Here is a 12,543-nt window from a genome sequence, read left to right on the forward strand (position 1 = left end):
CGCCCCAAAACATCGCTAGAGCTTCACTACCATTCAAAAGTTTGGGGTCGGAAACATTTCAAGAAACATTTCTTATGAATTTTTTATCCGAAAGTTCAAAAGCACAGCATTTTCTTGAAGTAGAAATAGCATTATAAATGTCTTTACTGTCATTTTTGATCAATTTAATGCATTAATTAAAGTATAAAACTATAAAAAAAAAAAAACCTTTGAATGCTAGTGTATTTTGCTGCATTGGCGGTACGTCATCAAACAAAACGTCTTCTCTCACACCCAGCAGCTGATCAGCCGCTGATTCATTGACTGCAGTGAACGTCACTCACTCTATCAGTTTGTGGTTTTTGGATGTGAACTTTGAAGACTTTACTCACTCAGGCTTTTCCCAGAAGACTACGCTCTACTACATCATACATAGTGTCTTCAACATCCACATTGACACATCTCGTGTTCTTCAGTGTATCCCACTGCCCTCTAATCTCCTTCTAAACTCCTCAAAACTTATGTTTTCACTCAGTAACTTTTCCTCCTCCCACACATTTGTAGACAGGTTCAGACGAAACCCCTGTTCCCTTTCATGTTGCTGTCTACCTCTCCAGTTTTTAATTCCTTCCCCTGCTCAAAACACCAGCTTATGTTGGTCCAGACTGGTTTTTGCACATTAGTGCCAGTATATCTGGTGGACCCAGCTGTAAATATAGTCATCCAGCATGATCTTTTTGACCCTGGTGCTCTTGCTGGTTAAAATAACCTTGTGGGAACACCAGCATCCAAAACACAAGGATGCTGTCTATGATATCCCACAATCCTGTGTGTGCATTTCAAACAGTTGGTTGAACAGAATAAAAATGGCTTTTTCCTCAACGTATGGCTTGGAAATAAGCATTGGTTATTAAATATGTGCTTGCTTATCTCCAAGACTGTGGAGGTTTTATGCATACAGTAGATCCAATCTTTTGACCTTATTAATTTTTTTTTTTGTCCCTCCTGTTTACTTTCACAAGACATGACTCGTATTCGATGTCTGTGTTTACGTCAGTCTCCCTCCCTAACTAGAATGATCCAATCGCTACACATGTTTAGACATAGGTCAGATGTCCAGATATTGGATATGTACAAATATTGTGGTAAGTGATGCATTTAATTCAGGATCAAAAGAAAGAAGTTGACCCCAAACTTTTGAACCAGTAGTTTGTTTCTGGAGAATTGAACCTCTGACCTTGTCGTTGCTAGCGCCACTAGTTAAACTACAAGAGCTTTCTTTCCTCCTCCAACCTTGCAGTCTTCTCAAACACTTCCCACCCACTCCTTTCTCAAATTCAAGACCAATCTCACCACCGCTCATCACCGGCCACCTTCTCAGTCCCTTTCCCCTCCCTTTACCTCAAGACTTCTCCTCTGATCTTTCCTCCATCTGACATCATACTCCGTGACATCATACTTTGAGCTTAACCATCCTGGTTCGTTTAATAGCCACTCACAGCGCTGTTTTAACCACTTTACGTCGCTGAAATAGCCGCGGTTCAGTTCTCCAGGGAGCCGTCATCATCATCTCCCTCTGAAAGCGTAAGTCTCGTAACGCCGCGGGGTTGTGAATGGCTTTGAGTGCCGGGGAATCCCCGCAGCCAGACAACTGATGAGTGCTCTCGTGGAGGAACGTTTTAAATAAACATCCTTTACACTCAGTAAACTTCTAAAACCAAGTGCTTGTGACTGAAGACCACCTACCAGATGCTCCATTATTTGCTCTCAAGACTGGAATATGAGCTTCAATGCCTCTAATTATTGCATTACTGTTTCCTCTGAAGTACAATGCATGCAATTACTTTTATATTCACAAATATGAACTCAAAGGAACTTATTTTGACAACTGCTTGATGTTCCTACATGCTTTGTTTGCTTTAGTTCAGCATCTAAAACTAACTTTTTGCCACACCTGCCAATGGCTGGTGACTTTACCGGCCATAAATATGTTTTACCAGCCACAAAATACATATTAATCCTTAAAGTTAAAAGAGTTGTTCAGCCTAGAGCAGTGAGTGGATTTCTGTCCGCGCTTTTCGGATGTTTGCGCACAGAAATGTGCGTGTAACAAATTTCGAGTTCCCTTTCGCATCTTCTTGTGCTTGAATTGGCAAGGCTTAAACTTTCATGACGATGAAAGTCACTGGCCCATCAACTGTCCCAAGCATCTTTCATGTTTGTTCACGTCCATGTTCTCACAATATTGCATTGATAGAATTCATAAAAATGTTACCAGCCAACTGGGAATTGACACCGTTTCATTTACTCACTTTTGGTGCTTGACGAGTGTTAATTTTAGGCCCTGCCTTAGTTGGATTATTAGTGGTGTTTGCTAATGCCACTATCAGTAATACATGGGTTTGGGGTTTGTTCAATTTTTTGGCATGTAATTCAAAGTGGTATTGTTCAACTAAAATTAAATCTATAACTATTAAAAATCATATTTGAAATAAAGCCGAAATAAAATAAAGTATAAATGCTAGATGAAAAACTAACTTTTATTTGAAAAATTACTAAATTTGATAGAAGTACAGATGTTACATCATAGAAGTATAAAAGTACTATTAAATTACTAAAACTGAAATAAAAGTTAACAAAACTACAAAAATATACTATAACAAAACTAATAAAGTGACTAAGCACCACAAAATGATTAAAAATGAAAATAAAAAAATGCTAATTCAAAATATTAATGAATACTATCATAGTTTATAAATAATACTAAACAACACTAGTTAGTAACTCATCCCACACTTCTTGTGTTACAGACATGAACGATTCCTCAAGGCATGAGGCTTGTTGAGGAGATGTCAAGTATATTTACTCAGCAAGTAAACATGGCATAAATACAACTATAGAGGCATTGACAACACAACAGCAGCACAAGCGAATAAACACTGCTTACAGCCGGCAGCAGTAACGGGAAAGGTGTATTGTGGGAGTCAGGGGTCATGTGTAGTGACTGACACTCCAGAAGCTGCCGAAAAAAGACAAAGAATGGAAGTGCATTATCAGGGTCATAAACTTGTAACACTAACGACACTCTTTGCCTTCAAACAGGCACGGTTGTTTCTTATTCGAGGGTGTGTGCCCCGGGAAGAGCACATATTGAGCATTTACTGTTTGTTGTCTTGTGTAAAGTTTTGTAAAACGTGTGTTTCTGTGGAGATGGTGAAAAGAAGCCATATGACGTGAGGTGAAGCGTGTGATACAGTAGCGTTGACATGGCCGTGCTGTTTGATCTCTGTGACTACAGCATGTACTCGACACTTGTTATTCCAGCTGTAAAGATAACACTGATATTACTATTGAACTGAATTCAGAGTATTGTATTTGTGTTTTTGAATTACCAATAATTGAATGATAGAATAATCTAATGTATCTCTTTTTCCCCCCCAGTGACATATTTGATGCCATGTTCCCGGTCACTCACATCGCAGGGGAAACGGTAATCCAGCAAGGTACAGTATATATAGAAACACCTGTAGTTTATCACACACTATATTAGTAAGGACATCATTTTGGACTTCTGTTGTTTTTATATCAGGTTATTTTCTATCACCTAACCGGAACCCTAGCCCTAAACATAACCCTCATAAAAACCTATACAAAACCTGTGCAAAAAAGGCTTTTGAACTAGTGATGTCAGGGTCACCTAGGTTTCACATTTTTGAATTGTGAGGACATTTTGGACCTTATAGTCAAACCTGTACACACACACACACAAACATGCACACACACACACAGAAAACATCCAAGGGTCTGAAGGATGACTTAAATTTATATTATTATTTTATATATTTAATTAAAATATATATATATATACCGGTATATATTTTTTATTATTATATTTTTAAATAAATATAATTAAATTAAAATATTTTATGTATTAAATAATATAACTTTAAATGAAATGCTATAAAAAAAAAACATTCAATCAAAATGTAAATTATGTAATTCTCCCCTCAATATCTTTTTTAATGTAATTTCACTTTTCTTTTCTTTTTTAATATATTTTTTTAACATAACACTTTTTTCATTTCTGGAATCACAAAATGAATTGTCAGTTAATATATCAACACTCAGAGTTTCCCATTAATAAAAACTGTGGAAACCAAGCAACTTTGCCATAGTTACAGCAGGAATACTAGTGGAAATAGTTTACCTTATAGTGGTTGGATTTTAAATATTGTGTTGGACATTGGCAGGCCTTCAAAGGAATTAAAGCTAATAAATAAATAAAGCTAAGTTAAACATTTTTTTAATTTTTATCCTCTAAATGGAGGATAATGTATGGTTAAAGTTAGGTAATGATAACATCTGGAGAATCATTTTACTACAGTCTAAATGGTCCTATTATGATACACTATTGTTCTTAATATTGTAGTATTTTGGAACATAACGGGACATGAAACCGAGCTTGCGTAGCTAAAGGTGTCTGTGGTCATGTACTTGTGTACCTGTGTATTTGATTCTATTTAATGTTACATTACTTGTATGTACTTGCAGTGCATATACAGTGCATGCAGTGCAAACCTAAGGAAATCATTATCAAAAGAGCAAATGCATTGCAGATTGTTTTAGTTAGAAGGAGCGGTGGGTGATGAGCGTTTTTTTTTTCTATAGTCAAACAATGAGCTCTTTTTGGTTTCATGTGGAGTTCATAAAGCAATTGAGATTGCACTCTCTGTGCAATGCAATTCTTGAAACCGAGTTTCAAAGCATTTATCTAACATGGACAGATTGCCCATAAAAGTAGATCTAGGAATGTACAAAGTTTGTGTGTGTGTGTGTGTGTAGAAGTGTGCATGTGTGTGTTTTTGTTCTTTGTCAAATATTTGACTGCACTCTGTGACTCAAGGATCTGTTGGCCAAAAAACAGAAACTTCAGAGCAGAGGTGATAAAAGACAGGAAGACAGGAACAATACTAAGAAAAATGAGCTGAATGGGTTGAAAGAGAGAGAGACGGCAAGTAAGAGAGGGAGAGGGCACTAGCGATCGGTGAGTGTGTTAAGATAAATTGCTTGTGTGATTTACGAGCGCTTAGTGTGTTCGGTGTTAATTAGCCCCGTGAACCCGCGTGAACTCGGCAGCGCACGGATCACGGACTCTTTTAACTCTTCGGCTCACACAAACACACACACACACACACACACTTGCTACCAGGATCCCAAACACCAACTTCAACACACACTTAAACCTCAAAGACCCTCTGAACCTAAAGAAATGCTTTATGTATGGCCTTTAACTTGGAAATGTTGATCAGAGCCTGTGGCTTCTGGCACGCCCAACCGTCCATTAAACTCTCAAATGGGGTGTAGAAGATGAAGCCTGGGAATCATTTAGATGACACTGTCCTGGGAGGTGGTGACGTTTTTAAAGTGGTGTACCATCTTTTATCTTTGATATGCACGGATGTGTTCTTGGGAAATTGGGAGTTGGAAAGGGATGGAATCTGGGAAAGAGACAAAATTATTTATCTTTTCCTCCTTTCCATCCTGAATTTAAAGGTCCCATGAAATTGAAATGGGAGTTTTGTGGGTTTTAGTCCATTTTTGTTATCTGTGGGGACTCTTAAAAGGTTGCAGAATTAACTTTTAGCTCATATACTAATGGATTTAAAATAGTGAGCATAAGAGACTTCTTTCAGAAACATTGAAAAATCTTACCGACGCCAAAGTATTGAATGATAGAGTATGTTCAGTTTTTTATGTAGATTTTCACTACTGAGCAAAAAAAAAAAAAAAAAAAAAAAACAGGAGGGAAAAAGGTTTATGTACTGTATCTGTAGTCTTTTCCCTGAAGTTGGTTGATTGGAATAAACTCACGACTTTCTCATTTCTTTCTCAGGTGATGAAGGAGACAACTTCTATGTGATTGATCAAGGAGAAGTTGATGTGAGTTCAGTATTTCATACCTGTTTCTACAGTCAAACTCATACATGTACTTATCATACTAGCTTATCAGGATATACGCATGAAACTGACTTCACTGAAGTGCCCCTATAATGCTTTTTCTGATTCTACCTTTCATGCGGTGTATAATACAGCTGTTTGTGAGTGTGAAAGGTCTGCAAAGTTTTAAAGATCAAAGTGCACGATAAATGGACTTATTGTTTCCCAAAAGAAAGAACAGATTCTGAACTGCCTGAAACGAGTTGTCAGTAATTCCAGTCTCACTTCCTGCTCGAGCCCACCTATGGTCCATATTGGCTGCCTTGCGAACAACGTCTACTTTGACCCTCAAACACTGTAGTTGTAGCTGAGACCTAGAAGAGTTTTTGTCGACATGTCGAGAAGACGCTGTTTTCTGTGCTGCGAAGGTAAATTCACTTTGATGCACTTCCAGGATGAGAATCTGGGCGTGAATTGATACGTTAAAACTGACGCCATCGTTACTTTTACGTATCACTGTATGTCAAGTGCTGAGGAAGATCCAGAGCTGAAATTCATATTACGGTAATGGCCGTTTTGTTTTCAGACACGTGCTGTAAGCAGTAGACCAATCACAACAGACTGGGCCATCTGACCAATCAGAGCAGAGTAGACTCTCGGAAAGGAGGGGTTTAGGGGTCAATCATTTATCCAACCGTTTCAGACACTGTGAGAAAAGAGGTTATGCTGGAATGTATATTATGTGAAAATTAAAGTGTTTTTTGACGTTGGATCCATGTAGACATAGTATAGGAGACCTCCAACAGAAAATTAGGAACCTTTAAAATATCATAATAGCGACACTTTAAGGCCCGCCACAGCAGTGAGCAGATACTCTGGGATTGATTAATCTACATCTGCAATATTATTTATCAGTATAACACATGTCATGGGGTGAATCACCACAAAAAAAATCTCATCATTATTATTTTTTCAAATTATATATTTATACATATTGATATTTTTGTATTTTATGCTAATTCATAAATATAAAAAATAATTATATTTAAAATAAAAATCAGTACAGTAATGAAAGTTTGAAATGGGAATGTGCATAAATGTGCCAATTTACTCTTATGTGCAAGATTTAAAATGATGGTTTCTTCCCCTATTGACTTTGCATTGAAATGTAACCTGGGAATGTAACCCCGTGATGTTCACACAATTAGGATATGAAAATTTCTGAAACATCTTATCATATAGACCTACATATTATAGTAGTATGTATGATAAAAAAAATATTAATGTTACCCACTGGCCTCTTTTAACACTAAAGAAAACTGGAACACTGACTGCCATTGTCTTGCCTTCCCAAAGATGGCATGGATAAAGTTCAAGAGAAGTGATGTGTCATTATCTCCACAGAGAATCCATTTCCCTGTTTTGTTTTAAAGAAGCTTTAAAGTAGATTTTCTTTGAAGCATATGATTTATTGAGAATTTGCTTTTATCACCCTGGGAATCTATAGTATTTTCCTTCCCCCATTCTTGGTTTATCAGTAAATATGATTGTTTATTTAAAAGGGACCTTTTCCACACTTTTCTAGCATTTTATTTTTTCCCTAGAGTCCATTTATTATGTCAGTTGTGGCTTCTTGAAGTCATAGATTAGTTTTTATGAGCATTTTCCACGCTCTCTTTGACTCTTAGAATTTTTCTACTATATGTAAATGATCTCTTTACATGTGAACAGACTAACAACCGCCATGCCAAGTTGTTGAATAGTGAATAGTAAACATGAATGAATATGAATAGAAACTATCATTTTTTTTGCGAAAGAAGTCTTTTATGCTCACCAAAACTGCATTTATGTAATCAAAAATACAGTAATATTGTGACAAATTATTACGATGTAAAATAACTGATTTCTACATGAATATATTTTAAAATGTAATTTATTCCTGTGATCAAAGCAGAATTGTCAGCATCATTACTCCAGTCTTCAGTGTCACATGATCCTTCAGAAATCATACATTGTGATACATTTTTCTTCAGGATTCTTTGATAAATAGACATTTTGAAAAGAACAGCATTTAACTGAAAAGGAATTTGTTTTAACCTTAACCATTCTTTATAATGTATTTACTGTCACTTTTGATCAATTTAATGCAACCTTGCTGGATAAAAGTATTTCTTTGAGGAAAGAAAAGTCTTACTGATCCTGATAAAAGTGAGAAGTCATATGGTTGTGACTTAACATTAACATTTTTTAATATGCCCATTTTGAATGGTCAACCTGTTTTTTTTTAAATAGTAAGAAAAACCCTGTTTTTCCTACCCAGACTGAATCTGAACACTGTATCTTAATATTCTTCATGTTATTACCAGTCTTGTTTGTCTCGAGACTCTTCTCCTTGTGTATGTGCTTAGTGATCGGCTGTGTGAAATATCAGTGCTAATATTTCTCCTCTGCTCTGGATGAGCTCAGAGGGCGCGTTGAGTCAGCACTGGGTCACTGCCACATCAGATTGAGTCGTATCGAGCTCTTGGGTCAGAGCCAGAGCGCAGAGAGCCCGAGCACACAGCCACGCTCGCTCAATCCACTGTACGCCACACTAGTGCTGACAAATGCATGCAAAGTACATGTACATGTTTACAGACGGTCTTCTCATGAGCACGTTCGACTCCATAATCCTCCCAGACATATACACAAACGCGCTGGAATGTCAAGATGCGTCTTGAATGCGACGTGATGTCTCTCATTAGCAGAAAGGATAAATCTCCTGTGACTTTGGAGCGCTTAGTACTGCATGCTAATCGAGAGTGTGTTCAAATTTGGAATTCATTAACGCTCGCTTAAAAAAAGATAAAAAAAGCACTTTCAGTCACTTAAAGTCATATTTCTAGGACTGCCCCCTAATAGTCAACCAAACTTTATTCAATGAGAAGAGGCTTGGCCAACAAAATTACCAGAAAAACAAACTCCTCAGGAATCGGCAGTCCGTGGAGTCATGCAGACCATGACGGGCAGATGGTTAACATGGCTTTCCCATGTGGTAATTATGTCGAGCAAGAAATCCAAATGAATTATTGACCTCAAACAGTAATTATCATTTGAAACATGTGAGTAGTAGCCTAATGTTAGGCACTTTACATGGCCACTCGCTTTAAGGTTAACATAGATAAATGAGCTATTATTAGCCACATATCCAAATGTTCATGTGGAGTGTGGAAGCTAAATTACTACAGCGCTTGCTGCATGATGAACGTAACATGCATTTCTCCCTATAGGTGCATCTATACTGTGGAGATGACGAGTCAGCGTCGTCAACTTCATCTTTGCAGCCGATACTAACTCAGAAAACAGTAGTATAGTAATAAATAAAAATGTTCAGACCGTCTTCTTTCTTTTTTTTCCCGACACAATTATAATCATAACTTTTGCCGGTATGCTGTGCAAGCTTTTTAAATGTATATTTTAAAGCCCCCCCCCCCCCCCCCCCCCCGTTTATATTAAAATAATTGAATTAATATCATAAACTTGCGACTAGTCAAATAATGGCTTAAATGAACAACTACCAGTCGACTAGAAAAGTCTTTGGTTGCGGCAGCCTTAAATGTTTGGCATTATTTTTGTCTGTTGTTCCAATAAAATGACTGAAATATAGAAGATTAGGTTATTGCAAAGAAGTTCTCACCTTAAGTGACATGTTGGCCATCTCTGAGGAGGCTTTGACCCAAACCTGCTCGAGTGGCCGGTCTGGAGAGCAGAGATACCTGTGGAATGTGTCTTAGATGGCTGGCAGAACGCCTGGCCCGAGCAGGACCAGCGTTTATTTCTGCCCCGTGTGTTAGCGCTTTTTTTTATTATCTCCCCTCATAAAATCAACAAGTGGATTGTGTGTCCACAGGTGAAACCCAATCAGTCTCTGTGGAAAGTGAGAAAGAGGCTCTTTGTGCTCTTCTATGCGTGTGGCTGTTGAAAACCACACGCTGACACACAGATTCAGTGAGATATTCTCTTCGGTAGCATCTTACCGTTATGCCAAAATGAAAGACAAAACAGGGGAAAGAGTCTCAAGGTGTTATCTAATTCCTCGTAAGACACCCTAGAGGATCCAAGGTTGGGAAGATAGAAGGTGCGAGCTGTGTGTTATCAGATCACCTGCTTCACTGTGAATGCCCTTGACTAGCATTAGTATGAAACGAGAGTTCAGTCAGTCCTTTCAGATAACATGAAATTGAAACAGTTCCTTTCTACTTTTTGTTTAAATGTCCCTTTTTTTGTGTATAGGTCATCAATGCATATTCTAAAACAAGTGTTTGTTTTTATCATCTTAATCAAAGTGCAATTGGTGAATTTCACAGATAAGAATGACACAGAGATATGAAAGTGTTTCTAACATATTCTAGGTATTTTCTAACATATAATCTAACATATTTTTGGCGGAAGCAAGTTGGAGCAGTATATACTCTTGCGGGAGCAGTACTGATAAAAAACAATCCCTTAGAATACATCCATTATAATGCAAATTAGATTTTATTTTACATTCCAGTAATGAAAATTTTGGGGAACTTAACTGTCGTGACAATCATAATATTCCTAAAAGTGGCCCCAAATGTTCTAATTTATTATGGAAGTTAATGCTTTAGTCTTCAATTAACCATACAAGTTATTCATATTCATGTGTATGATAAACAGAAATATGTAATGATCTTTCTCCTTCTGTTCGCAGGTGTATGTAAACGGTGAATGGGTGACCAGTATCGGAGAGGGTGGTAGTTTTGGAGAATTGGCTCTGATATATGGAACTCCTCGAGCTGCTACTGTGAAAGCCAAGACTGACCTGAAGCTGTGGGGCATAGACCGAGACAGCTACCGACGCATCCTTATGGTAGAAACACACTCACACACTCAGAATTTTCATTTTAGGCTGAACTGTCCCTTTAAAGGGGTGATGAACTGAGAAATCAAATTTTCATTGAGCTTTTGACTTATAAGAGGTCATCATACTATAAGAATATCCTGTAAGTTTCAGAACTGATCAATGGTATCAAACAACGCCTCCGCAGAAGAAGATCAACGCCATCTTCAACACTGTCTGTTTAGCCCCACCCACCGATTCGCACACTACATGAAACTCATTATAATATGCAAAACTGTTATCCAATCATAGCAGTGGGCGTTTACTTCCAAGTCTTCAATGTGGCATGCCCATAAAAAGCGTTTCAGGAGCTAGGCTCAAAACCAGGGTAGAAAAAAGCCTATTACTTTTTCATTTTGATGTTTTTGAATGTAAAAACGTCATAAGCTGACCTCGGACAACAATTAAAATTTTTTAAAAAGCCAGTTCATGACCCCTTTAAATGACGAGCCAATTGGATGCCATGACTTTCCAGATTGAAACTCTTGACCATTGTGCTGTTGGCGTTCTCAAAACTAAACCAAACTTTCCACCCTTTGATATTCTTGAACTAAATACTTTCTGTCTCACTAAACAGTGTAATCTACATCAAGTGCTCCATCTGTAGCAGTGTTTGTGTTTGTAGAGTGTGTGTATTTGTCTGTGTGTGTGTGTTGTGGGAATGAATAAATGAATATTTCTAATGCCCTGCAAGCCTCCGTGGAAACTGTTCTCAACAGAGCCTGACAAGGGACCAATTTAGATTTTTCTGTCAGGCCATCGTTTCGCTTTTCTTTCTCTTTAGTGTCTTCCTCACTTTCTTATGCAAACACGCACTCACCATGCAGACTTACTCTTAACAACACACACACCGAGTTCTGTGAGAGGAGAGACAGACTGTCAAGATTTCAGCTATGCTGAGCTGCTCTTAATTAAACCAGTAAAAGATTTTGTGTGTGTGTGTGTGTGTGGCTGTAGTCAATTAGAGCTAAGTCAGAAATTATAAATCTGTTTATAAAATTGTCATATTTTACGGTGTGTTTGATAATGTGTGTGAGAGAACCTGTGAAATGACCTACACCCATGTTGGTTTTGAAACAGTTTAAAAACAGCCGATGATCAGTGCCGATGATATCCTGTCAATCAAAATGGTGCGGTAAAAAATGACCGACTGCAACTCACACTGTGTGTGAAGAAAATCTCTCGTGTTGAGTTAGTTAGGGCAAGTTCATGCAACAATAATGCATTAACAGCTAAAAACAGCTACATAAAAGCAGGCTCTGTTTGACCCAATGAATCACCCGTAGTTCAAGCCAGGGTTGCCAGATCTGCAGTTTTCCCTATACTTCCCTATACGCGTCTCTCATCCAATAATCGCAAATAGCTTTGTGCTTTGTTAATTCTAAAAAGAAACAAAGTGTCATCTTTCAAATTCTGTCAATTTTATCAGGAAATTCAAACAATAAATGGCTTTTTGACGCTCTTAAATGTGACAGATCGCTGTAGCTCCTCAGTTCAAGCAGGAGCGCGAGTCTTTTCTGCCACTTTAATACAAATTATATCTAGAAAAACTAGCATGAATATCTGAAGGTAAGTTGAAAGATACAGTACAACTTACCGAAATCGGTATCATGTCTCATGTAATCACTCAATCAGTGTTTCAACCGTGGAAAGATGTCAATAAAACAGCTTGTGAACAATATCACTTAATGTTGCATTTACCTCAGGAAAGTCATCCGTTTGTT

The 12,543-nt window shown here is 37.6% G+C and overlaps 2 protein-coding genes across 2 annotated transcripts in view; both read left to right on the plus strand.

The window, feature by feature from the left end:
• ccdc137 (coiled-coil domain containing 137) overlaps positions 1–12,543 on the plus strand; it is a 224,026-nt gene that overhangs the window by 149,157 nt on the left and 62,326 nt on the right. The gene's annotated exons all lie outside the window — the stretch shown is intronic.
• The window catches only part of prkar1b (protein kinase, cAMP-dependent, regulatory, type I, beta), a 60,124-nt gene that overhangs the window by 30,805 nt on the left and 16,776 nt on the right, over positions 1–12,543 (plus strand). Inside the window, exons 6-8 of the mRNA XM_079871033.1 lie at positions 3,421–3,482; positions 5,873–5,919; positions 10,631–10,789. Of these exons, the coding sequence (XP_079727159.1) occupies positions 3,421–3,482; positions 5,873–5,919; positions 10,631–10,789 (268 nt within the window). The remainder of the gene's footprint in view (positions 1–3,420; positions 3,483–5,872; positions 5,920–10,630; positions 10,790–12,543) is intronic.

This window comes from Squalius cephalus (genome assembly GCF_949319135.1).
Source record: "Squalius cephalus genome assembly, chromosome: 1".
NCBI lineage: Eukaryota > Metazoa > Chordata > Actinopteri > Cypriniformes > Leuciscidae > Squalius > Squalius cephalus.